The sequence below is a fragment of the Dipodomys merriami genome, unplaced genomic scaffold (genome assembly GCF_024711535.1).
Source record: "Dipodomys merriami isolate MVZ:Mamm:240054 unplaced genomic scaffold, mDipMer1.0.p SCAF_28, whole genome shotgun sequence".
Taxonomy (NCBI): Eukaryota; Metazoa; Chordata; class Mammalia; order Rodentia; family Heteromyidae; genus Dipodomys; species Dipodomys merriami.
The window spans coordinates 370,720-392,542 of record NW_027204270.1 but is presented as its reverse complement, the minus strand read 5'-3'; the positions used below and the strand labels follow the sequence as shown (position 1 = coordinate 392,542).

The following is a 21,823-nucleotide window of genomic DNA, read 5'->3' as shown; positions in this document are numbered from 1 at the left end:
CTGTCCCGTGTCTACCACCAGAGCTTGAAGGCACTCACAGGGCTCTGCCTCAGGGATAAGCCAGGAGCTGGCGCTGTGAGGGCCTGGTGCTTGCCCAGGGGTCTCAACTGCAGTCTCCTCACCCGGGTGGAAGTCAAAGCCCTCAGTCCTGCAGCCACCAGCACAGCTGTGGTTCACAGCCAGGGTTGTCAGATACTGCTTACGTCCCCACCCCACCCCGGGACCACCCCCCTGTCAGTACAGGAGTCCAGAAGCACAGCTTCCTGGGGACACAGATAACCTGTGACATCCAGGGTACAAGCCACTCTAGCTCCCTGGCCTGCGGTGTGGTCTCTAAAAAGGAGGCTGGCAGGATGAGGACTGTGACCCCAAGGCTTGTGCACCTAGAGGTCCAGGTGTCAAATGCACCAGTAGCCTGTGCAAGTGAAGTCGGAGCACCAGCCTTCCCTGGGCCCATGTAGATGTGAGTTGGGTGATGAGGGACACAGCGGGCCCTTAGAGGAGGGGTGCCTCACCAGTCACGAGTCCCGCCTCGAGATGGGCCCTACCGGGAAGGTCAGCCGCAGGGCGAGAGGCCAGCAGAACGCACTAGCCCCAGTAAAACCTTTTAGTGGCTGCCAAAGTCTATCACCTGTCAACTGCAGAGAAGGGATCCTCAGGAGAAAAGCTGCAGTCTGTCTCTGCTTTTAACCCCGGGGTGGGGAGGGCAAAGCCACAGGCACATGGATTGGGGCCCACACCGGCTGGCCAGCCTTCCACCCACTGCCAAGTCCTGGCTCACTGGGCCAAGCCACCAGCCCAGCATCAGTGGCTTACCTACTCTTGTAGGGCTGGCTGGACTGGGGACATGGAGACCTGGCACGGGGTGCACACTGAGCGAGCTCCTGGGCTTGCAGCTGGGAGCCTTCGGCATGGGCAGCTGCAGGGAGGCAGTGGGGCTGTGAGCCTCTCCCCTCCTGGTTCACCCCAACACTACTTCGTCTGCAGAGTCCAGTGTAGGTTTTGATCAGACACAGGCAGCCAGGTGCTGCCCACTGCCAGGCGATACTGGCATGGTCTGGAGGAGGCAGCCTGGCAAGCAGTGAGGGAGATCTGGCTTCACCAAGGAGCTCTGGGGACCTGGTATCTCCTGGCCTCCAAGTCACAAGAGGGCAAAGACAGGGCATATTCCCCTGCTCACCTGATACATAGGTGCTTCAGGTGTGTGTGGAGGGCCTGGGCCAAGGCCTGAGGCCAGACTGCTGGCCTAAGCCACAATGGATGTCCTCTTGCTCAGGGCGTGGACTTTTAAGATTTGACGAACCTACTCTGCTGACCCCCATAGACCCTCCTGAGTCCCCTCTGACCCCTGCTGACCCTCCTGAGTCCTGCCTGACCACCGCTGACCCTCCCCTACTGACCCTCCTGAGTCCTGCCTGACCCCCACTGATCCCCCTGCTGACCTGAGTCCCGCTTGACCACCACTGACCCTCCTGAGTCCCCGCTGACCCTCCCCTACTGACCCTCCCCTACTGACCCTCCTGAGTCCTGCCTGATCCCCCTGCTGACCCTCTGGAGTCCGACCTGACCCCTTGCAGACCCTCCTGCCTGACCGCCACTGTCCCTCCTGAGTCTCCGCTGACCTTCCCCAACTGACCCTCTTGAGTCCTGCCTAACCCCCATTAACTCTCCTGAGTCCCCCCTGACCCCCACTGCCCCTCCTGAGTCCCCCCTGACCCCCATTGACCCTTCTGAGTCCCCATGACTCCTGCTGACCCTCCTGAGACCCACTGACCCCCATTGACCCTTATGAGTCCCCATGACCCCTGCTGACCCTCCTGAGTCCCCTGACCCCCATTGACCCTGAGTCCCCATGACTCCCGCTGACCCTCCTGAGTCCCCATGACCCCCGCTGACCCTCCTGAGTCCCCCCTGACCCCCGCTGACCCTCCTGAGTCCCCCTGACCCCCGCTGACCCTCCTGAGTCCCCCTGACCCCCGCTGACCCTCCTGAGTCCCCCCTGACCCCCGCTGACCCTCCTGAGTCCCCTGACCCCCGCTGACCCTCCTGAGTCCCCCCTGACCCCCGCTGACCCTCCTGAGTCCCCTGACCCCCGCTGACCCTCCTGAGTCCCCCCTGACCCCCGCTGACCCTCCTGAGTCCCCTGACCCCCGCTGACCCTCCTGAGTCCCCCCTGACCCCCGCTGACCTTCCTGAGTCCCCTGACCCCCGCTGACCCTCCTGAGTCCCCTGACCCCCGCTGACCCTCCTGAGTCCCCTGACCCCCGCTGACCCTCCTGAGTCCCCTGATCCCCGCTGACCCTCCTGAGTCCCCCCCGACCCCCGCTGACCCTCCTGAGTCCCCTGACCCCCGCTGACCCTCCTGAGTCCCCCCCGACCCCCGCTGACCCTCCTGAGTCCCCCCCGACCCCCGCTGACCCTCCTGAGTCCCCCCCGACCCCCGCTGACCCTCCTGAGTCCCCCCCGACCCCCGCTGACCCTCCTGAGTCCCCCCTGACCCCCGCTGACCCTCCTGAGTCCCCTGACCCCAGCTGACCCTCCTGAGTCCCCTGACCCCCGCTGACCCTCCTGAGTCCCCTGACCCCCGCTGACCCTCCTGAGTCCCCTGATCCCCGCTGACCCTCCTGAGTCCCCCCCGACCCCCGCTGACCCTCCTGAGTCCCCTGACCCCCGCTGACCCTCCTGAGTCCCCCCCGACCCCCGCTGACCCTCCTGAGTCCCCCCCGACCCCCGCTGACCCTCCTGAGTCCCCTGACCCACGCTGACCCTCCTGAGTCCCCCCCGACCCCCGCTGACCCTCCTGAGTCCCCCCCGACCCCCGCTGACCCTCCTGAGTCCCCCCCGACCCCCGCTGACCCTCCTGAGTCCCCCCCTGACCCCCGCTGACCCTCCTGAGTCCCCTGACCCCCGCTGACCCTCCTGAGTCCCCTGATCCCCGCTGACCCTCCTGAGTCCCCCCTGACCCCCGCTGACCCTCCTGAGTCCCCTGACCCCCGCTGACCCTCCTGAGTCCCCCCCGACCCCCGCTGACCCTCCTGAGTCCCCCCCGACCCCCGCTGACCCTCCTGAGTCCCCCCCGACCCCCGCTGACCCTCCTGAGTCCCCCCTGACCCCCGCTGACCCTCCTGAGTCCCCTGACCCCAGCTGACCCTCCTGAGTCCCCCCCGACCCCCGCTGACCCTCCTGAGTCCCCTGACCCCCGCTGACCCTCCTGAGTCCCCCCTGACCCCCGCTGACCCTCCTGAGTCCCCTGACCCACGCTGACCCTCCTGAGTCCCCTGATCCCCGCTCGCGGCCTCCTGTCGGGACGGGTTTGGGGCGTCCGGAGCGGGCGGGAGACTGGGGCCGACGCCGGTCAGCGGGACGCGGAGGGGAGGGCGGGGCGTCCGCACGTGGCCCGCGCCTGCCCCGCCCCGCCCGGCCCGCGCCTGCCCCGCCCGCGCCTGCGCGCTCGCCCCGCCTCCTCCCCCCCCCCGCCGAGGGAGGCGGAACCTGGGCGACCAGGCTTAGGGAGCGGGTGTAAAGTGCTTCCCTCTGTCCAGCGAATGGGCCCCAAGCCGATGGCTGGGCTCGGTCAGGGCTCTCCGCGACCCCCGGTCCGCGTGCGGCTCCTTCCCTCGCCCCGTCGTCCGCGCGCTCCTGCTCCTCGCTGCCCTTCCCTTCCGAGAGTCCGTTCTGGTCGAGCCCACCCCAAAAGAGGTTCGCGTTCGCACGGAGTTACGCAACCGTTGTCCTGGTCGGAGCGGGCGGAGCCGGGCCCTCCCGTTCCTAAAGTACGGCTCGCAGCCCGGAGCTCTCCGGGGCGCTGGCGGCAGGCGGGGCGACGCCCCCCGGCGGTGACAGGCGGGGCGGGGCGGAGTTGGGCGACGCTCCCCGGCGGTGACAGGCGGGGCGGGGCGGACTTGGGCGACGCTCCCCGGCGGTGACAGGCGGGGCGGGGCGGACTTGGGCGACGCTCCCCGGCGGTGACAGGCGGGGCGGGGCGGACTTGGGCGACGCTCCCCGGCGGTGACAGGCGGGGCGGGGCGGAGTTGGGCGACGCTCCCCGGCGGTGACAGGCGGGGCGGGGCGGACTTGGGCGACGCTCCCCGGCGGTGACAGGCGGGGCGGGGCGGACTTGGGCGACGCTCCCCGGCGGTGACAGGCGGGGCGGGGCGGACTTGGGCGACGCTCCCCGGCGGTGACAGGCGGGGCGGGGCGGACTTGGGCGACGCTCCCCGGCGGTGACAGGCGGGGCGGCGCGCGGCGGCCTGGTTCCGGGACGCGCGGCCACCGGCCGGGGATGCCGCTCGGCGCGCCGCGTTCCTCGCCCGGTGACCGCTGCGCGCCGCCGCCATGACGGTGGAGTTCGAGGAGTGCATCAAGGACTCGCCGCGCTTCAGGTACGCGGGGCGGCGCGGGGCGGCGCGGGGCGGCGCGGGGCGCGGGCCGCCTTTGTGCCCGCGAGGGGCGGGGTGCGTGGCCGGCGGCGTCGCCGGCGCCCGGCGGAGGCGCCTGGACAAAGCCGCGTCGCCCCGGCGCGGGCCGGGACCGGAACAAAAGGCGCCCGGTGCCGCCGGCCGCCTGGAGCGCGGGCGCGGGGCCCGAGCCGGCAGCGCCCCCCGCGCGTGCGCCCCGCGCCCGCCCGCCCGCCCGTCAGAGCCGCTCGGGGCCCGCAGGCCGCTCTGGCCAGGCCCGGCCCCGGCCCGGAGCCGCGCGGCGGGGCGCGGCCGGCGCTCGGACCCCGCGCACGGGGACACCTGCCCGCGAGCCGTGCGCCTGGCCCCGCGTGCCCCCGTGTGCGTGAGGGAGCGGGCGCGCGCGGGCTGCGCCGCCTCGGCAAGGCTGGGCCTGGTCGGCGCGGGGCCTGCGGGCCCCGAGCCTGGCCCCCACCCGGTGCGCCCCGCAGCCTGCCTGCGGTGCGGCCCTGCGGGCCCCGAGCCTGGCCCGGACCCGGTGCGCCCCGCAGCCTGCCTGCGGTGTGAGCCCTGCGGCCTGCGGGCCCCGAGCCTGGCCCGGACCCGGTGCGCCCCGCAGCCTGCCTGCGGTGCGGCCCTGCGGGCCCCGAGCCTGGCCCGGACCCCGAGCGCCCCGCAGCCTGCCTGCGGTGTGAGCCCTGCGGCCTGCGGGCCCCGAGCCTGGCCCCCACCCGGTGCGCCCCGCAGCCTGCCTGCGGTGTGAGCCCTGCGGGCCCCGAGCCTGGCCCGGACCCCGAGCGCCCCGCAGCCTGCCTGCGGTGTGAGCCCTGCGGCCTGCGGGCCCTGAGCCTGGCCCGGACCCGGTGCGCCCCGCAGCCTGCCTGCGGTGTGAGCCCTGCGGGCCCCGAGCCTGGCCCGGACCCCCGAGCGCCCCGCAGCCTGCCTGCGGTGTGAGCCCTGCGGCCTGCGGGCCCCGAGCCTGGCCCGGACCCGGTGCGCCCCGCAGCCTGCCTGCGGTGTGAGCCCTGCGGGCCCCGAGCCTGGCCCGGACCCCCGAGCGCCCCGCAGCCTGCCTGCGGTGTGATCCCTGCGGGCCCCGAGCCTGGCCCGGACCCGGTGCGCCCCGCAGCCTGCCTGCGGTGTGAGCCCTGCGGCCTGCGGGCCCCGAGCCTGGCCCGGACCCCGAGCGCCCCGCAGCCTGCCTGCGGTGTGAGCCCTGCGGCCTGCGGGCCCCGAGCCTGGCCCGGACCCCGAGCGCCCCGCAGCCTGCCTGCGGTGTGAGCCCTGCGGCCTGCGGGCCCCGAGCCTGGCCCGGACCCCGAGCGCCCCGCAGCCTGCCTGCGGTGTGAGCCCTGCGGCCTGCGGGCCCCGAGCCTGGCCCCGACCCGGTGCGCCCCGCAGCCTGCCTGCGGTGCGGCCCTGCTCCCTGGGCGCGCCCACTCGCCGCTAGGCACATGCCGGGTCCAGGCGTGTGCGCCAGCATCAGGGGCCGTGCGTGTGCCTACCCCTGGGGGCACACTCCGTGCTGTGGCCGACGCATGTTTGTGTATGAGTGTGTCCTTCCTCTGCACGCGTGTGCTTGGGAACGGGAGATCTCGAGCCTGCGCTAGCAGTCCTGGAGCCAGCCCCTTGCAAAACCGCGGGGAAGCAGCAAGGAAGCCTTCAGGAGTCTGGGGCTGGGCAGGTCAGGGTCACCCCCAGCAATGGCTCCGCGGCCTGGGCAGGGAGCTAGGGGAGTCTTCTGTTAGAGGTCTCCAGACACCTTTTGTGATTTGGAGAAGGCGCCTCGGGAGCCCTGCCATCCCAGCCTGCTCGCAGGGATGAGGCCAGGGGTCTGTGCCAGGGACTTGGTCTGGGCCCTGGCCCTCCCAGGCAGCTTCCGCTCCTCCTCCTTTGCTGAGGGTCTGGGCGCCGCCAGCCAAACCCCATTGGCTTCCCTTCCACAGCCAGCAGGGTGGACCTGTGGGGCTGCCGTAGGTGCGGCAGTGATTCCTGATGGGAAAGCGGCCCCACAGGACCGGTCCAAGGCTGACGTGAACTGCCCAGACATGGCCTTGGGCCAGGGAGACTGCTTGGTGGTCTGGGGCAGGTGCTGGTTGGAAGCCTTTTGAGGTCCCCCGCCAACTCACTCTCAGGTGTCACTGAGATTGTAACCTGGCCTTGGAGCCCCTGGCCGGGGGCTCATAGGAGGCTGTGGACATGGGCCTGGGATGGGAGGGGTCCTACGCAGGGAGGGGTTGTGACCACCTCGGGAATGCCTCAGAGCCCCAGAACTGCTGGGGGGGAGGGGAGGCGCTAGGGATGGGGCTGCCTGGCCTCGTCGCTGGGCCCTTCCCTGGGTGGGGCTTCAGACGCTGAGTCACAGCCTTGAAGGGGACCCTCCCACCCTGTGTGAGGCCCAAGCAATCCCAGGGCCGAGTGGAGGCTTCACATTCCCCGCTGGGGTTCGTGCGTGCCCTCTGTGCCCTGCTCCACACCCACTCTGTCCCAGGGAGCACAGGTGCCAGCTCTGTGCCACCCTGCCCTCGCTGCCTCTCAGGCCCCGGCTTTCCAGCCAGGCAGGGGCGGCAGCTCTCCTGCAGGCTGTCAGAGCTGCCCAGCCTGCTCAGAGAGCCAACATGTCCCTACACCCTACTCCCCTGGGTGGAGGGTCCCGACAGCTACCTTCAAGTGGTGTGGGCTAGGATCCTAGGTGATGGGCATTTCTCCTAAGCAGGGCAGGCTGGGATGGCACCCTGGGAGCATGGGCCAGCAGTGGTCCCAACAGATGCTGCCCCTCTGTGTCCCTGCCCCCCGTTCCAGAGCCCAGGGACCCCTTAGTCCCTCAAAACAGGTGGGGGCTGTCTAGAGAGTTCATGTCCTAGTGGGGAGGGCACACATCCAGGACTCTTAAAGGTCCCCGGCATGGACAGCCTTGCCAATTCCGTCCAGATCCTAATTAAAGAAAGCAACTGGAGGGGCTGGGAAAGTGGCTCAGTGGTAGAGCGCTTGCCTTGCATGCCTGAGGCCCTGGGTTCGATTCCTCAGCACCACATAAGCAAAAAGAAAAAAGCCGGAAGTGGCGCTGTGGCTCAAGTGGTAGAGCGCTAGCCTTGAGCTGAAGAGCTGAGGGACAGTGCCCAGGCCCAGGGTTCAGGCCCCACGACTGGACCAAAAAAAAAAAAAAAAAGAAAGAAAGAAAGCAACTGGGCTCTGGTGGCTCACACCTGTGTTCCTAGCTATCCAGGAGGCTGAGATCTGGGGATTACAGGTTAAAGCCAGCTGGGGCCGGAAAGTCCTTGAAACTCTTGTTAGCCACCAAAAATGCCAGAAGTGGAGCTGGCTCAAATGGTAGAGCAGACAAAGCACAGAGACAGCACCCAGGCCCTGAGTTCAAGCACTAGGACCATCACCAAAGCAAACAAACACTATGGTCCCATGTAACTACAGGCCCTCTCCCTTCCCACACAGGGATGGGGTGGTGAGGAACTACTAGGTCTTGTGGCCTCTCCTCACTGTCCCCCCAGACTTATCTCTAGAGGCCTGTACCCATTCCCAGGGGCCCTCATACTCCTTCAGACAGATGGGCTTAGCTTACCAGCTGAGCTAATTGTGCAGGGTGTCTGTGTGTGTGTGTCTGTGTGTGTGTGTGTGTGTGTGTGTGTGTCTGTGTGTGTGTGTGTGGAGCCTGTCCCTATTTCCTGACTTCCTGTTGGCAGAATAAGGGGGTCACGTGCTTGCTCCATCTGCCTCTGGCTTCCGGGATTCTCCTGGCTTCTGGTGATGTCATCATTAACTCTTCCCTCTCCAAGGCAGCCCCATTGTCAGGCTGGCCTGAAGGGAGTGGGTTCTGAGGCAGCCTAGCCATCTCTCCTCTCCACAGTGCATTGTGCCTGTTGGCAGTCTAGGACAGCCTCTCACTGTTTTGGAGCCTGGTGGTCCGTTACCTGATGGCTCATACCAGGTCTATTCCAGGGTTCACCGCGTCAGGCCATGGCAGGCTGCATTAGGAGGAGGGGTGAATGGCAGACCTTCAGGGGCCAGGGGGGTCTAGATGGGGTCTTCTGGGTCAACGTTCATCTCCAGAGAGAGGGAGGCGACAGATGCTCTACCTGCCCTGGGTACCGGGAGCTCTGGCCCCCTGTTGTGGGCAGGGGCTGAGATCTGTTCTTAGACGGCAGTAGTCAGAGCCCGGAAGGGTCCCAGCTGACGTGCCCCCACCCCCTCCGCTTGGGGTGTGACCCTCCCTGGGGTGTGCTCCACCACCCCCCCCTGCCGGGGGTGCCGGTCTGAGGCTGTCTGGGTGGTTTCAGTCATGGCCTGCAGGCAGGCTGTTTGGGTCTCCTTCCTATTTCCTGGAGATCCCAGCCAACAGCGAATGCAAGGGGCGCTGAAGCTCTCGGCCTGAACGACCAGCATAGCTGCTCCACCCAACAACCATTCTTGTTGCAGGGCGACCATCGATGAGGTAGAAACCGATGTGGTGGAGATCGAGGCTAAGCTGGACAAGGTCAGGGCAGGCTGGGGGGCCGGGTAGCCGAGGGTTCATCATCGTCTTGTCTGCCCCATTCCCAGACTAGACTTAGGATGGCTAACGGCCCGACTTTCCACCAGCACCCGCCCACTGGCTGTGTCAACACACGTGCCATGCACAGTGCCTGGGTTGGCACCATGTTCCCCTACCGGTGTCCTACCCCATGTGATCCAAGGGCCACAGAACACAGTCGGCCCCGAGTCCCATCCCAACAGGACGTAGTCAGTCCCTGGTCCCATCCCACTAGTGCGCAGTCAGTCCCTGGTCCCATCCCACCAGGACGCAGTCGGCCCTGGGTCCCATCCCACCAGGACGCAGTTGGCCCCGGGTCCCATCCCACCAGTGCGCAGTCAGTCCCTGTCCCATCCCACCAGTGCGCAGTCAGTCCCTGTCCCATCCCACCAGTGCGCAGTCGGCCCCAGGTCCTATCCCACCAGGACAGTCAGTCCCCGGGTCCCATCCCACCAGGACGCAGTCAGTCCCTGTCCCATCCCACCAGGACGCAGTCAGTCCCTGTCCCATCCCACCAGGACGCAGTCAGTCCCTGTCCCATCCCACCAGGACGCAGTCAGTCCCTGTCCCATCCCACCAGGACGCAGTCAGTCCCCGGTCCCATCCCACCAGGACGCAGTCAGTCCCTGTCCCATCCCACCAGGACGCAGTCAGTCCCTGTCCCATCCCACCAGGACGCAGTCGGCCCCGGTCCCATTTCCCCCAGGTAGCTGACCTACGCTGGTGGCGGAAGGGAACAGCTGCTGGGGCCATGCTTTGTGTGACTGGTTAGAGGCAAGGGGTGGGGGGGAGGGGGAGGAAGGAGCAGGTGTCACAGCTGAGGGAAGCAGGAAGGCCAGTGTCCCTGAGCTCGAGTAAGAGCCCCCTAGCCTGTGACCCCTGCCCCCTCTCCTGCCTGCCTCTTGCTCTGAGGAGTGAGTTCTGGGCCTGTAGAAAGTCGTCTGCTGGCCACAGGGGTGTAGATGTGTCCTGAGTTCAGCTCGGGCTGCCCTTAGCCTCGTTTCCACACTGGGGCGATGGCTTCTCTGAGGCCTGGCACTGAGTGGGTGTGAACTGCCAGCCCTGACCCTTCCCCCGCCCCCCCTTCCCTTCACAGCTGGTCAAGCTGTGCAGTGGCATGATTGAGGCCGGCAAGGCCTATGCCGCCACCAGCAGGCTCTTTGTGAGTGGCATCCGCGACCTGTCCCAGCAGTGCCAGGGCGACGCCGTCATTTCGGTGAGGGGCCATTGGCGCGTGACCTCCATGTGGGCGTAGGGAAAGGGAGGCAGCTCCGGAGGATGCCGGTCCTGGGAACCCGTGGGCATCTGTGCTCTTCCCCAGGTGCGGCTCTGTGTCCCCGGGGCAGGGAGGGTGCTGTGGGTCCCGTGGGAATGCCGGCCGCCCGGCCTGCTGCCCTGCTGGCGCCGCCATCTCAGCATGCCTCTTCCCTCCCTCTCCCCAGGAATGTCTGCAGAGGTTCGGAGACAGCCTGCAGGAGATGGTCAACTACCACACAGTAAGCCCCGTCAGGCATGGGGTCCCCGCTTCCTTCTGGGCTTCCCCATGGCCCCAGAGCACTCTGCCCAGTCTGGAGAAGAGCTGGCCTCCTCTCAGGGCCTGGCGATGGCAGCAGCCAGCAGGGAAGGCCACTCTGCTCCCTCAGTCGGTGGGGTAGAGAGGCGTCCATGCTGTAGGATCCCAGCACCAAAGTGGACGGACACACAGGGCAGGCTAAGGCATAACCGGAGCCCCAGACTAAACATGGGCCCCACCCTTGTGAGGAAGTGCAGAAATAAACTAGATCAGTGAGGCTCCTCCTGGCAGCCCGCCAGGCCCCCCCCCCCCCCCCGCCAGCCCTCCTCCCTGCAGGGGGTCTGATTCTGAGTGCTGCAGAGAAACCCCTCAGCACTCCCCACTCCCACGCCGGGCCTGTGCTAGCCCCCTCCCTGACCCGGTCTGCTGCTGTGGGGCAGGGCAGGCAGTCTGGAGGTGGCCTGAGTGTGCGGCCCTCTCGGACACTTGGAGGTGGAGCCTTCGGCTGGCCAAGGGCCAGATGGACAGATGAGCAGATGGCCACAGTTGTTGGCCCTGGGCACCACCCAGGATGGGGCGGCTTCCTTGGCCCCCAGAGGCCAGAACTACCCTGGCCCCAAGAGGCTGGCTCCAAGTGTGAGACAAGCCATGGCGGCATGTTCTCTGCAGGAAGCTGGGTATGGGCAGGACTGAGTGCCACTCCCATACTGCCCAGCTAGGAATGCGGATGGACGGGGCTTTGCCTTTAGAGCCCGCGGGGACCCCAGAGACCCCTCCCTGCCTCTGTCCCAGGTCCTGTTTGACCAGGCCCAGAGGTCTGTGCGGCAGCAGCTCCACAACTTCGTCAAAGAGTGAGCAGCCCGAACCCCTGCAGCACCCCCAGGCCCCTGTACCCGGGTACCGGGGGACGATGTGGGAGGCCTCTTCCTTCTCCAGCGTAGGGGAGGGGGCCTGTCCAGGAGGCCCTTGGCCAAGCCCCAGGCTGTAGGGGGTTGGCAAGGGGGCAGGGACAGGAACGGGTGGATGAGGGGCGTCCCAGCCCGGCACCCTTGTGTGGTGAGGTACATACCCTACCCGTGTCAGGTGGCTATTGGACACATAGGTCTGAAGTCGGGGGTGGGGCTGGGGCCTGGGCTGGATTGATGGAGAAAGTAAGGTGAAGTCAGGGGGACCAGGAGAGGGGTTGCAGGGGTGGGTGGGGCCGGAACAGGGAGTCAAGGAAAAGAGGCCCTGCCCAGGAGCAGACAGCAAGGCAAGCCGGATATCTGCGCATCCTCCAAGTCCTGCTCTGCGCTCACTGGCACGCAGGGATGTGCGGAAGTTCAAAGAGACGAAGAAACAGTTTGACAAGGTGCGAGAGGACATGGAACTCTCCTTGGTGAGAAACGCGCAGGCCCCGAGGCACCGGCCCCATGAGGTGGAGGAGGCCACCGGTGCCCTGACCCTCACCCGGAAGTGCTTCCGTCACCTAGCCCTGGACTACGTGCTGCAGGTCAGCCGGGGGCCGCGGACGCAGCTGTGGGCATGGCGGGAGCTGGGGTGACGGGCCAGGGCCTAGGGTGGGGTGAGAAGCGGGCAGAGGCTTTGACCTTGGTCTGAGAGGCATCGGAAGTGAAGGCGTGGCTCAAGTAGCAGCGTGCCAGCCTTGAGTGAAAAAGCCAAGTGAGTGCTTGAGGTCCTGAGTTCAGTCCCCAGTACCAGAAACAGGAAGGAAAGAGAGAAAGAGAGGGAGGGAGGGAGGGAGGGAGGGAGGGAGGGAGGAAGGGAGGGAGGGAGGGAGGAAGGAAGGAAGGAAGGAAGGGAGGGAGGAAGGAAGGGAGGGAGGGAGGGAGGGAGGGAGGGAGGAAGGGAGGAAGGAAGGAAGGAAGGAAGGAAGGAAGGGAGGGAGGAAGGAAGGGAGGGAGGGAGGGAGGGAGGGAGGGAGGAAGGGAGGAAGGAAGGAAGGAAGGAAGGAAGGAAGGAAGGAAGGAAGGAAGGAAGGAAGGAAGGGAGGGAGGGAGGGAGGGAGGGAGGGAGGGAGGGAGGGAGGGAGGGAGGGAGGGAGGAAGGGAGGAAGGAAGGAAGGAAGGAAGGAAGGAAGGAAGGGAGGGAGGGAGGAAGGGAGGAAGGAAGGAAGGAAGGAAGGAAGGAAGGAAGGAAGGAAGGAAGGAAGGAAGGGAGGGAGGGAGGGAGGGAGGAAGGGAGGGAGGAAGGGAGGAAGGAAGGAAGGAAGGGAGGAAGGGAGGGAGGGAGGGAGGGAGGAAGGAAGGAAGGAAGGAAGGAAGGGAGGGAGGGAGGAAGAAAGGAAGGAAGGAAGGAAGGAAGGAAGGGAGGAAGGAAGAGAAAGAAAACATACCCTGGCATTGCCTAGACGGGCCCTTAGCTCTGGACATGGGAAAGGACTCCTGGACCATGGGGTTGTGACTCTGGTATGGAGCAGAGTTGAGATGACCTGGGGTCTCAGAGCCACAACAGGCCAGTGGCTGGGCCGGCCGGGCCAGACGGGCGCCTGGGCTCCGGCCCTGCTGAGGCTTTACCTCTGCACCTCCTCTTGCAGATCAATGTCCTCCAGGCCAAGAAGAAGTTTGAGATCTTGGATTCTGTGAGTCCCTGAAGGGCAGTGGCTTTAGTGTGGCCTAGGTGGTGGGAGCCAGTCCTCACCCAGCCCGTCTGTCCCTGCAGATGCTGTCCTTCATGCATGCCCAGTACAGCTTCTTCCAGCAGGGCCACAACCTGCTGCACCAGCTGGACCCCTACATGAAGAAGCTGGCGGCTGAGGTGAGCTGCGGATGTGGGAGGCGGGGGTCCCCGCAGGGGTGGGCTTGGGGAGGGGACCTGCTGATGCTCCCCACACACAGCTGGACCAGCTGGTGATTGACTGTGCTGTGGAGAAGCGGGAGATGGAGCGCAAGCACGCAGCCGTTCAGCAGCGGGTAAGGCTCTGCAGCCCTCGCCCTGACTGGGCCCATCCTCCTAGGCCTGCCGCCACCATGCGGCTGAGACACCCCCCCCCCCCCGCCCCGAAGGTGCGTTCAGAGGGAGAGGTCCCTGTCCTTAGAAGCCTCTTCCCGGGGGGGCTGAGTGCATGGAGGGGCTGGCTCCCTCCCTAGAGTACTCGTGGGCTCCTTCTCGGGCCTCTGTTCAGCTGTGGGACAGTGGCTCCTGTTGCCCATCAGGACGGAGGTTGGCTGTGAGGGGATAAGAGAGACTTTGGGAAGAGACGGGCGTGGGGTACTTTTGGGAGCTGGGGGCAGAGCCAGCACTCACTAGCTCTCTCTCTCTCTCCCAAACCTGCCTGGGCCTCAGACACTGCTGCAGGTGAGCGCTGAACCTGGGGTGTGCGTGTGAGGGACGCAGTGGGGACAGCGTGGGGACAGCGTGGGGTGTGCACGTGGGGACAGCGTGGGGTGTGCACGTGGGGACAGCGTGGGGTGTGCACGTGGGGGACAGCGTGGGGTGTGCACGTGGGGACAGTGTGGGGACAGCGTGGGGTGTGCACGTGGGGACAGCGTGGGGACAGCATGGGGACAGCATGGGGACAGCGTGGGGTGTGCACGCGGGGACAGCGTGGGGACAGTGTGGGGACAGCGTGGGGACAGCGTGGGGACAGCGTGGGGACAGCGTGGGGACAGTGTGGGGTGTGCACGTGGGGACAGCGTGGGGACAGCATGGGGACAGCGTGGGGACAGCGTGGGGACAGCATGGGGTGTGCACGTGGGGACAGCGTGGGGTGTGCACGTGGGGACAGCGTGGGGACAGTGTGGGGACAGCATGGGGACAGCGTGGGGACAGCGTGGGGTGTGCACGTGGGGACAGCGTGGGGTGTGCACGTGGGGACAGCATGGGGACAGCGTGGGGTGTGCACGTGGGGACAGCGTGGGGACAGCGTGGGGTGTGCACGTGGGGACAGCGTGGGGACAGCGTGGGGTGTGCACGTGGGGACAGCGTGGGGACAGCGTGGGGACAGTGTGGGGTGTGCACGTGGGGACAGCGTGGGGACAGTGTGGGGTGTGCACGTGGGGACAGCATGGGGACAGCGTGGGGTGTGCACGTGGGGACAGCGTGGGGACAGCGTGGGGACAGTGTGGGGTGTGCACGTGGGGACAGCGTGGGGACAGCGTGGGGTGTGCACGTGGGGACAGCATGGGGACAGCGTGGGGTGTGCACGTGGGGACAGCATGGGGACAGCGTGGGGTGTGCACGTGGGGACAGTGTCAGGACAGCGTGGGGACAGCATGGAGACAGCGTGGGGACAGCGTGGGGTGTGCATGTGGGGACAGTGTCAGGACAGCGTGGGGACAGCATGGAGACAGCGTGGGGACAGCGTGGGGACAGCGTGGGGTGTGCACGCGGGGACAGCGTGGGGACAGCGTGGGGACAGCATGGGGACAGCGTGGGGACAGCGTGGGGACAGCGTGGGGACAGCGTGGGGTGTGCACGTGGGGACAGCGTGGGGTGTGCACGTGGGGACAGCGTGGGGTGTGCACGCGGGGACAGCGTGGGGACAGCGTGGGGACAGCATGGGGACAGCGTGGGGACAGCGTGGGGACAGCGTGGGGACAGTGTGGGGACAGCGTGGGGTGTGCACGGAGGGTTGCAGTGGGACAGGCAGCGTCCTGCTGGGATGCTTCAGCACCAAGGACACCTCCTCCAGAGCGCTAGTGGTGCTGAGGCACCTCTGGGCTAGTTGCTGGCACGGGCAGGGTGCAGGTGAGCCCGGCCCGGCCCCCACAGGAGAGCGGCGGCAGCTGTGTCTTCCTGCCCCTGCCTAGCCCAGAGCAGGTGGCCAGGCCTGTCCTGCTAGACAGCGAGGCACACAGGCGTCGGGACTGCCAGCCCCTGAATGGAGCTCTGTTGGGCAGCTGGAGCTCACCCAGCTGGCACGTACACAGGGCACTCAGGATGTGTGTGGGGTGGGGGAGCTTCCTTCCTGAGTGGAGCCTATTTGTCCCTGTAGGCTGGGGGTGGGGGCGAGAGCACAGGCCCAGCTGTGAGCACTCGGGGTCTGCCGGCGAGGCCTGGTAAGGGCGTCCATTCTATCAGGACCCACTGTAGCTAGTAGGGGATCTCCTGCCTTAGCCTTTGGTCTTGGTGAGCCTGGGACGGCGGTGGGTTCTTCCAGAGGGGGATACTCCCTGAGGCCTGGCTCTGTCCTTTCCAGGACTTCTCCTATGATGAGTCGAAAGTGGAGTTTGATGTGGATGCACCAAGTGGTGTGGTGATGGAGGGCTACCTCTTTAAAAGAGCCAGCAATGCCTTCAAGACATGGAATCGGTGAGGCCTTCCTTGGGAAGTGCTGAGAGCAGGCTGAGCTAGAGCAGAGGGGACGTGGCCGGCTCTGACCCCTTATCCTCCATTCCCCCCCCCCCCCAGGCGCTGGTTCTCCATTCAGAACAGCCAGCTGGTCTACCAGAAGAAGCTCAAGGTGTGCTGGGGAAGCAGGGTTCCCTTGGCCAGAACCCTGCCCACCTGGACTCTGGGGGCTGGCTACTCAGCGGGTGTTGGCACAGGGCTGAGGACACTGATGGGTACCAGAGTCTACGAGGCCAGGGAAACGGGGAGCTTGAACCTGGTTGCTTGGGCGTTGCACGAAGGTACAGTGCAGGGCTGAGTGTGCGGGCCCCGTGGCGTCCCTTGCAGGACGCGCTGACCGTGGTGGTAGATGACCTCCGCCTGTGCTCTGTGAAGCCCTGTGAGGACATCGAACGGAGGTTCTGCTTCGAGGTCGTGTCGCCCACCAAGTGAGGAGGGCCCACCCGCGGCGGGGTGGGGGCCCTGGGCCTTCCCTGCCTGACCGGCCCCTCCCTCTAGGAGCTGCATGCTGCAGGCTGACTCTGAGAAGCTGCGGCAGGCCTGGGTTCAAGCAGTGCAGGCCAGCATTGCCTCTGCCTACCGGGAGAGCCCGGATAGCTGCTACAGTGAGGTGTGCCCGCCCCGCCATCCCACACGCAAGGGCACACCCCAGTGTGCTCGTGAGGGCTCCTGCGGGCTGCACGCATGTGTTTGCAAGCAGCAGTGCATGTGTGTGGATAAGCATGTGTATGCACACGTGCCTGGGCGGATGTACTCTTGTGGGAGGCTGGCCTGTTCTGGCCGCTCAGGCTGGGAGGGGAGGGCCTACGGCCGAAGGGCTGAGCCAGTCCTCACACCGCCCCCCAGAGGCTGGACCGCACAGCTTCCCCATCCACAAGCAGCATCGACTCCACCACGGACCCCCGGGAGCGTGGAGCCAAGGGGGAGAGCGTGCTGCAGCGCGTGCAGAGTGTGGCTGGCAACGGCCAGTGCGGTGACTGTGGCCAGCCAGACCCCCGCTGGGCCAGCATCAACCTGGGTGTGCTGCTGTGCATCGAGTGCTCAGGGATCCACAGGTGACCCCTGGCTCTGGGCCGGCGGGGCGGGGCTGCGCCCGGGTGGAGCGGTGCCCCGACTCACCCGTCCCCTTGCGGTCTAGGAGCCTGGGCGTGCACTGCTCCAAGGTGCGGTCCCTGACACTGGACTCCTGGGAGCCTGAGCTGTTAAAGGTGAGCAGCTTTTTGTTTTTTTCTTTTTTTGGTCATGGCTTGAACTCTGGGCCTGGGTGCTGTCCCTGTGCTCTTCAGCTCAAGGCACACGCTCTACCACTTGAGCCACATCGCCACTTCTGGTTTTCTGGTAGTTAATTGGAGAAAAGAGTCTCATGGTGGCTGGGAAGGTGGCTCAGTGGTAGAGCGCTTACCTTGCATGCTTGAGGCCCTGGGTTTGATTCCTCAGCACCACATAAGCAGAAAATGCCAGAAGTGGCGCTGTGGCTCAAGTGGTAGAGTGCTAGCCTTGAGCTGGAGAGCTGAGGGACAGCGCCCAGGCCCAAAGTTCAGACCCCACGACCGACAAAAACAGAACAAAACAAAAAAAAAAGATTCTCATGGACTTTCCTGCCTGGGCTGGCTTTGAACCTCGATCCCCAGATCTCAGCCTCCTGAGTAGCTAGGATGACAGGCGTGAGCCACCGGCGCCCGGCTAGGTGTGCAGTTCTTGAGGTCCCTGAGGCCCTGTGGGGCAGGAGCTGGGTCGGGAAGCCCGGATTGACGGCCACACCCTCTTCCCACCAGCTGATGTGTGAGCTTGGAAATACCACCGTGAACCAGATCTATGAGGCCCAGTGCGAGGGCCTGGGCAGCAGGAAGCCCACAGCTAGCAGCCCCAGGTGAGATGAGCAGCAGCCTGGCCTGGCCGGGAAGCCCCAGCCTGCAGACTCAGCCTCACCTCCACCCGTGGTCCAGACAGGACAAGGAGGCCTGGATCAAGGACAAATACGTGGAGAAGAAGTTTTTGCGGAAGCTGCCCACCGCGCCAGCCCGGGAAGCCCCAAGACGCTGGCGGGCGCGCAAGTGCCCGCGTCCCAACAGCTCCCCTCACGCCCCCACCGCCCGCCGCAAGGTCCGGCTGGAGCCCGTCCTGCCCTCCGTGGCTGCCCTGTCCTCAGGTGGGAGGACCGCTACGCTGCATTCTAGTTCACATGGCTGAGCACAGGGGGCCAGGACCACTGCGGCTGGGAGGGGCCTCAACCCTGGGTCCTGGTGTCGCAGGGCCCCAAGGGAGCTCTGCCTGGCTCCTAGCACAGCCCCGGGCATCCGCCTACCCAGGGCCTCAGTTTCCCCCTCTGACCAGTGCTGCCCCCTCCCCCACAGCAGGCACATTGGAGCGCAAATTCCGCCGGGATTCACTGTTCTGCCCAGATGAGCTGGACTCTCTCTTCTCCTACTTTGACGCTGGGGCTGCTGGGGCTGGTCCCCGAAGTAAGTGTTTGAGGCTCCACCTCCCCCTGCCCCAGTCAGGGTGGCCAGGGGTGGGAAGAGGGAGGCTCCCGAGAGTGGACACCCTTGGAAAGCACTTGGTGCCCCACACGGGAGGGGCCGGCTGCGCTGGCACTGCAGGTCAGCGGGGCGGGGGAGGGGTCATTTGGACACTGGCAGGTCTAAGGCCGGAAGAGAAGCAGTGAGGGCCGGAGAGATATGTGGAAATGTGAGTGTGAAGGTGTGTGCACACAGGTGTGTACGGATGACGGTGTGTGTGTGTGTGTGTGTGTGGGCGCTGCTGACCTGGCCCTAGGAGCGACAGCTCAGCATCCTCTTGCTGCCCGGGCAGTCTCCCCAGGGCTTGGCGAAGTCCTGACGGCTGGCTGTGGGCTGAGTGTGCACACTGGGTCACCTTTCCTGGGCAGGGCTGCCTCCTGCTACCCCGTGGGGGCTGGCCTACCCCCCCATCTTCCCTGGAAGGTGAGTGGGGCTCCAGCTCTCCTCTAGCATTCTGAGAGGAGGCCAAACTCAGGACCCTCTTCCCCTACGGTCCTCCAGGCCTGAGCAGCGACAGTGGGCTGGGAGGCAGCTCTGATGGCAGCTCCGACGTCCTGGCCTTCGGCACGGGCTCTGTGGTGGACAGTGTCACTGAGGAGGGTGGGTGCCTGCCTCTTCACCTTTCAGCCCTCCCCCTCCCCCCCACCCCTGCTTGAGGTCAGAGCTCCTGACCCTTCCACCCTGCAGGGGGCACCGAGGGCGTGGAGTCAGAGGAGTCCAGTGGGGAGGCAGAGACAGAAGCAGAGGCCTGGCGTCTGTCTGACGTACGCGAGCTTCACCCGGGGCTGCTGGCCCACCGAGCGGCACGTGCCCGCGATCTTCCTGCACTGGCCGCAGCATTGGCCCACGGGGCAGAGGTCAACTGGGTGGACACAGAGGACGAAGGCAAGACACCGTTGGTGCAAGCAGTGCTAGGGGTGAGTGTAGGTGGCCGCTGCTGCGTGTTCACACCTGGGCGCCCCGACACTCAGGGCCGGGAGCAGAGCAGGGGCCCTGCTGGGCACTACTTAGGCTCTGAGCTGCTCTGTCCCCAGGGCTCCCTAATTGTCTGTGAATTCCTTCTGCAAAATGGAGCTGATGTGAACCAAAGAGACAGCCTGGGCCGCGCACCCTTGCACCATGCCACGCTCCTAGGCCGAACCGGGTGAGTAACTTGTGCCCACCTCCCCTGCACCTACCCTACTCCAGATGTCCTCACACACCTCACACAGCCAGGTCTGCCTGTTCCTCACACACCTCACACAGCCAGGTCTGCCTGTTCCTCACACACCCCACCCCAGCCAGGTCTGCCTGTTTCTGAAACGAGGGGCCGACCTTCATGCGGTGGACCAGGAGCAGCAGGACCCTCTAAGCATTGCGGTGCAGGCGGCCAATGCAGACATCGTCACACTGTGAGTGCCGGGGGGACCCTGTGGGCCGGGACCCCTGGGGCTTGGTCGCCTCACTCCGTGCCTCTCCCAGGCTCCGCCTTGCCCGGATGGCAGAGGAGATGCGGGAGGCCGAGGCGTCCCCGGGCCAGCCAGGCGCCCTGGCAGGCAGCAGTCCCACAGAGCTGCAGTACCGCAGGTGTATCCAGGAGTTCATCGGCCTCCACCTGGAGGACAGCTAGGGCCGGGCAGGCTGGGCGGCCACAGGACCCTGCCCTGGCCCACTGCCTGCCCGGCCCAGACTCCCTGCATGCCCCTGAAGACCCCAGCCCCGCCCTGTCAGGGCCCTTCCGGTGACGGTGGTGGGCCTATCCTGACAACCCCAGTGCCCGGGTGCTCCTGGAGTCCTCACTTGCCTGCTCTCCCCTTCCTCTGGCTGCTGGGACCCTGGGCTGGGAGAGGAACCCCAGCACTGTCTTTTGATTCCATGTTTTTGGGGGTGCTGCATCTTCTGGTGCCCCTGGCCTCCTCCGGGGGGCCTCTGTCTTCAGATGTCCCTTCTTCAGGGGCCTGGCTCGCTCAGTCAGACCACTCAAGGCCCGGCACCACCTCGTGCCCTTCTGCGCTCAGGGCCCGTCACCTGGTGACCTGCTCGCTGGGTCCCTCCTCTAATCTGGGGCTGCTGGCCGGCTACCAGCCCTCCCCAGCAGGAGTGGCAGACACCCAGGGAACCAACCCGAGTACCTCGCTGAGTGACCCCCAGATTCCAAGCTGTGCTTGGAGGGTGCTGGGGGGTGGGCTCCGGCCGGGGCCCTCCACCTGCCTGGACGCGGGCGTCCCAAGGCCATGCGGCTGGCCACGCAGGTCCCTGTGCCTGACACTTCCAGTCACCCAGAGGTGGCTCTGACACGGCCCAGAGCCTGTGCGGAAAGCACTGGCCCTTCCACCTTCCACCGACGAGCTTCGTCACCGGCTAAGTGGACCTTCTTCAGCCTTGCTCTGCCTGTGGCCGAGGAAGGCCCCGCCTCTGCCCCGCCCTCTCGCTGGTCTCGCCCCTGGGGCGAGCCTCCCCTTGGGTCTGGGGTTTCCCACTCCTTTGGGGGAGCCCACCAATGCCTTCAATTCCCCTTCTCTGAAGGAGGGGGGGCAGAGGCCCCTCTGCAATCCTGCAACCACGGGCCCTTGGTCAGGCCGAGGCCAGTTAGTTGATCACTATGCAAACACTGCCCTAGTTCCACGGGCAGCAAAGGGGGCACTGGACCAGGGTCCCTGACTCCCTTGCCTGCTGGCTATAGCCCTAAAGAGCAGAACTAGCTCCTTCCTTCCTGCTTGAGCCTGTCCACTGACCACCCTGCCCTCCTTGGCAGGGTCCCGTCCCCTCCTGCTCTGCTCACTCATGGGTAAATAAACCTCTGGCACTAGAGCTCACTGCCTGCTTATTGGCTCTGTCTTCGGGGACAGTGTCTGGGGGCTGCCCCGAGTAGAGCTCCGCAGCACCCTTTGTCTGCAGGTATGAGCGTGCAGGACCTGGATAAGTGGGTAGCACACCCAGGCCCCCTTCTGTAACCCTTTACCTTTCTCTGGCCTAGACTATGTCTCCTAATGGGAGTAAGGGTGGAGCCAACCCGTGTGAATGGTCTAGAGCTGGTGTGATGTCTGGCCACCCGCCTGCTCCCAGTACCCCTCCCCACAGTGTGCTGCTGGGCTCTGTTGCGACGCTTTGTAGCTCACTCCCACATGGGTGGTTGGTGAAACTCACGCATGCACCAGACAGCAGGTGGAATTACTGATTTTATTTCAAGGCACTGATCCAGTGCCTTGACCTACCCCTCTTCCTGCCTGCCCAGAGGCTGTCCTGAAGCCTTAGCTGTGCCCGATCACACATTCCTAAGTGTAGGCACAGTCAGAAATGTCATAGAAATGTGATACCAACCAGTGGCTCACGCCTGTAATGCTAGCTACTCAGGAGGCTGAAATCTGAGGACTGTGGCTCTAAGCCAACTCAGGTAGGAAAGTCTGAAGGATTTATTTTTTGCCAGTCTTGGGGCTTGAACTCAGGGCCTGGGCATGTCCCAGAGCTTCTTTTGCTAGCATTCTATCACTTGAGCCACAGCTCCACTTCCACCTTTTTCTGTTTATGTGGTTCTGAGGAATCAAACCCAGGGCTTCATGCGTGCTGGGCAAGCACCCTACCACTAAGTCACATTCCC

At 65.7% G+C, this 21,823-nt stretch overlaps 1 protein-coding gene across 1 annotated transcript; it reads left to right on the top strand.

The window, feature by feature from the left end:
• The first annotated feature begins 4,231 nt into the window (after positions 1-4,231).
• On the top strand, positions 4,232-21,031 carry Acap3 (ArfGAP with coiled-coil, ankyrin repeat and PH domains 3). The gene is made up of 24 exons (XM_070037142.1): positions 4,232-4,382; positions 8,829-8,886; positions 10,019-10,138; positions 10,365-10,418; positions 11,228-11,286; positions 11,744-11,927; positions 12,972-13,016; positions 13,097-13,192; positions 13,273-13,347; positions 13,721-13,732; positions 15,576-15,688; positions 15,788-15,839; positions 16,055-16,155; positions 16,226-16,337; positions 16,574-16,782; positions 16,866-16,935; positions 17,503-17,597; positions 17,674-17,876; positions 18,082-18,189; positions 18,748-18,846; positions 18,934-19,163; positions 19,281-19,390; positions 19,527-19,637; positions 19,708-21,031. Exons 1-24 carry the CDS (start codon positions 4,336-4,338, stop codon positions 19,853-19,855), a joined length of 2,511 nt encoding a protein of 836 aa, XP_069893243.1. The 5' UTR covers positions 4,232-4,335; the 3' UTR covers positions 19,856-21,031.
• Positions 21,032-21,823: the final 792 nt, after the last annotated feature.

What these genes read in the sequence shown, in the direction of transcription:
- Acap3 (XM_070037142.1), top strand. Translation starts at nt 4,336, where the DNA reads ATGACGGTGGAGTTCGAGGAGTGCATCAAGGACTCGCCGCGCTTCAG. An exon ending in AGGGCGACGCCGTCATTTCG is followed by an intron (nt 10,139 to 10,364) that starts GTGAGGGGCCAT and finishes CCCTCTCCCCAG; the next exon opens with GAATGTCTGCAGAGGTTCGG. An exon ending in TGCTGGGGCTGGTCCCCGAA is followed by an intron (nt 18,190 to 18,747) that starts GTAAGTGTTTGA and finishes ACGGTCCTCCAG; the next exon opens with GCCTGAGCAGCGACAGTGGG.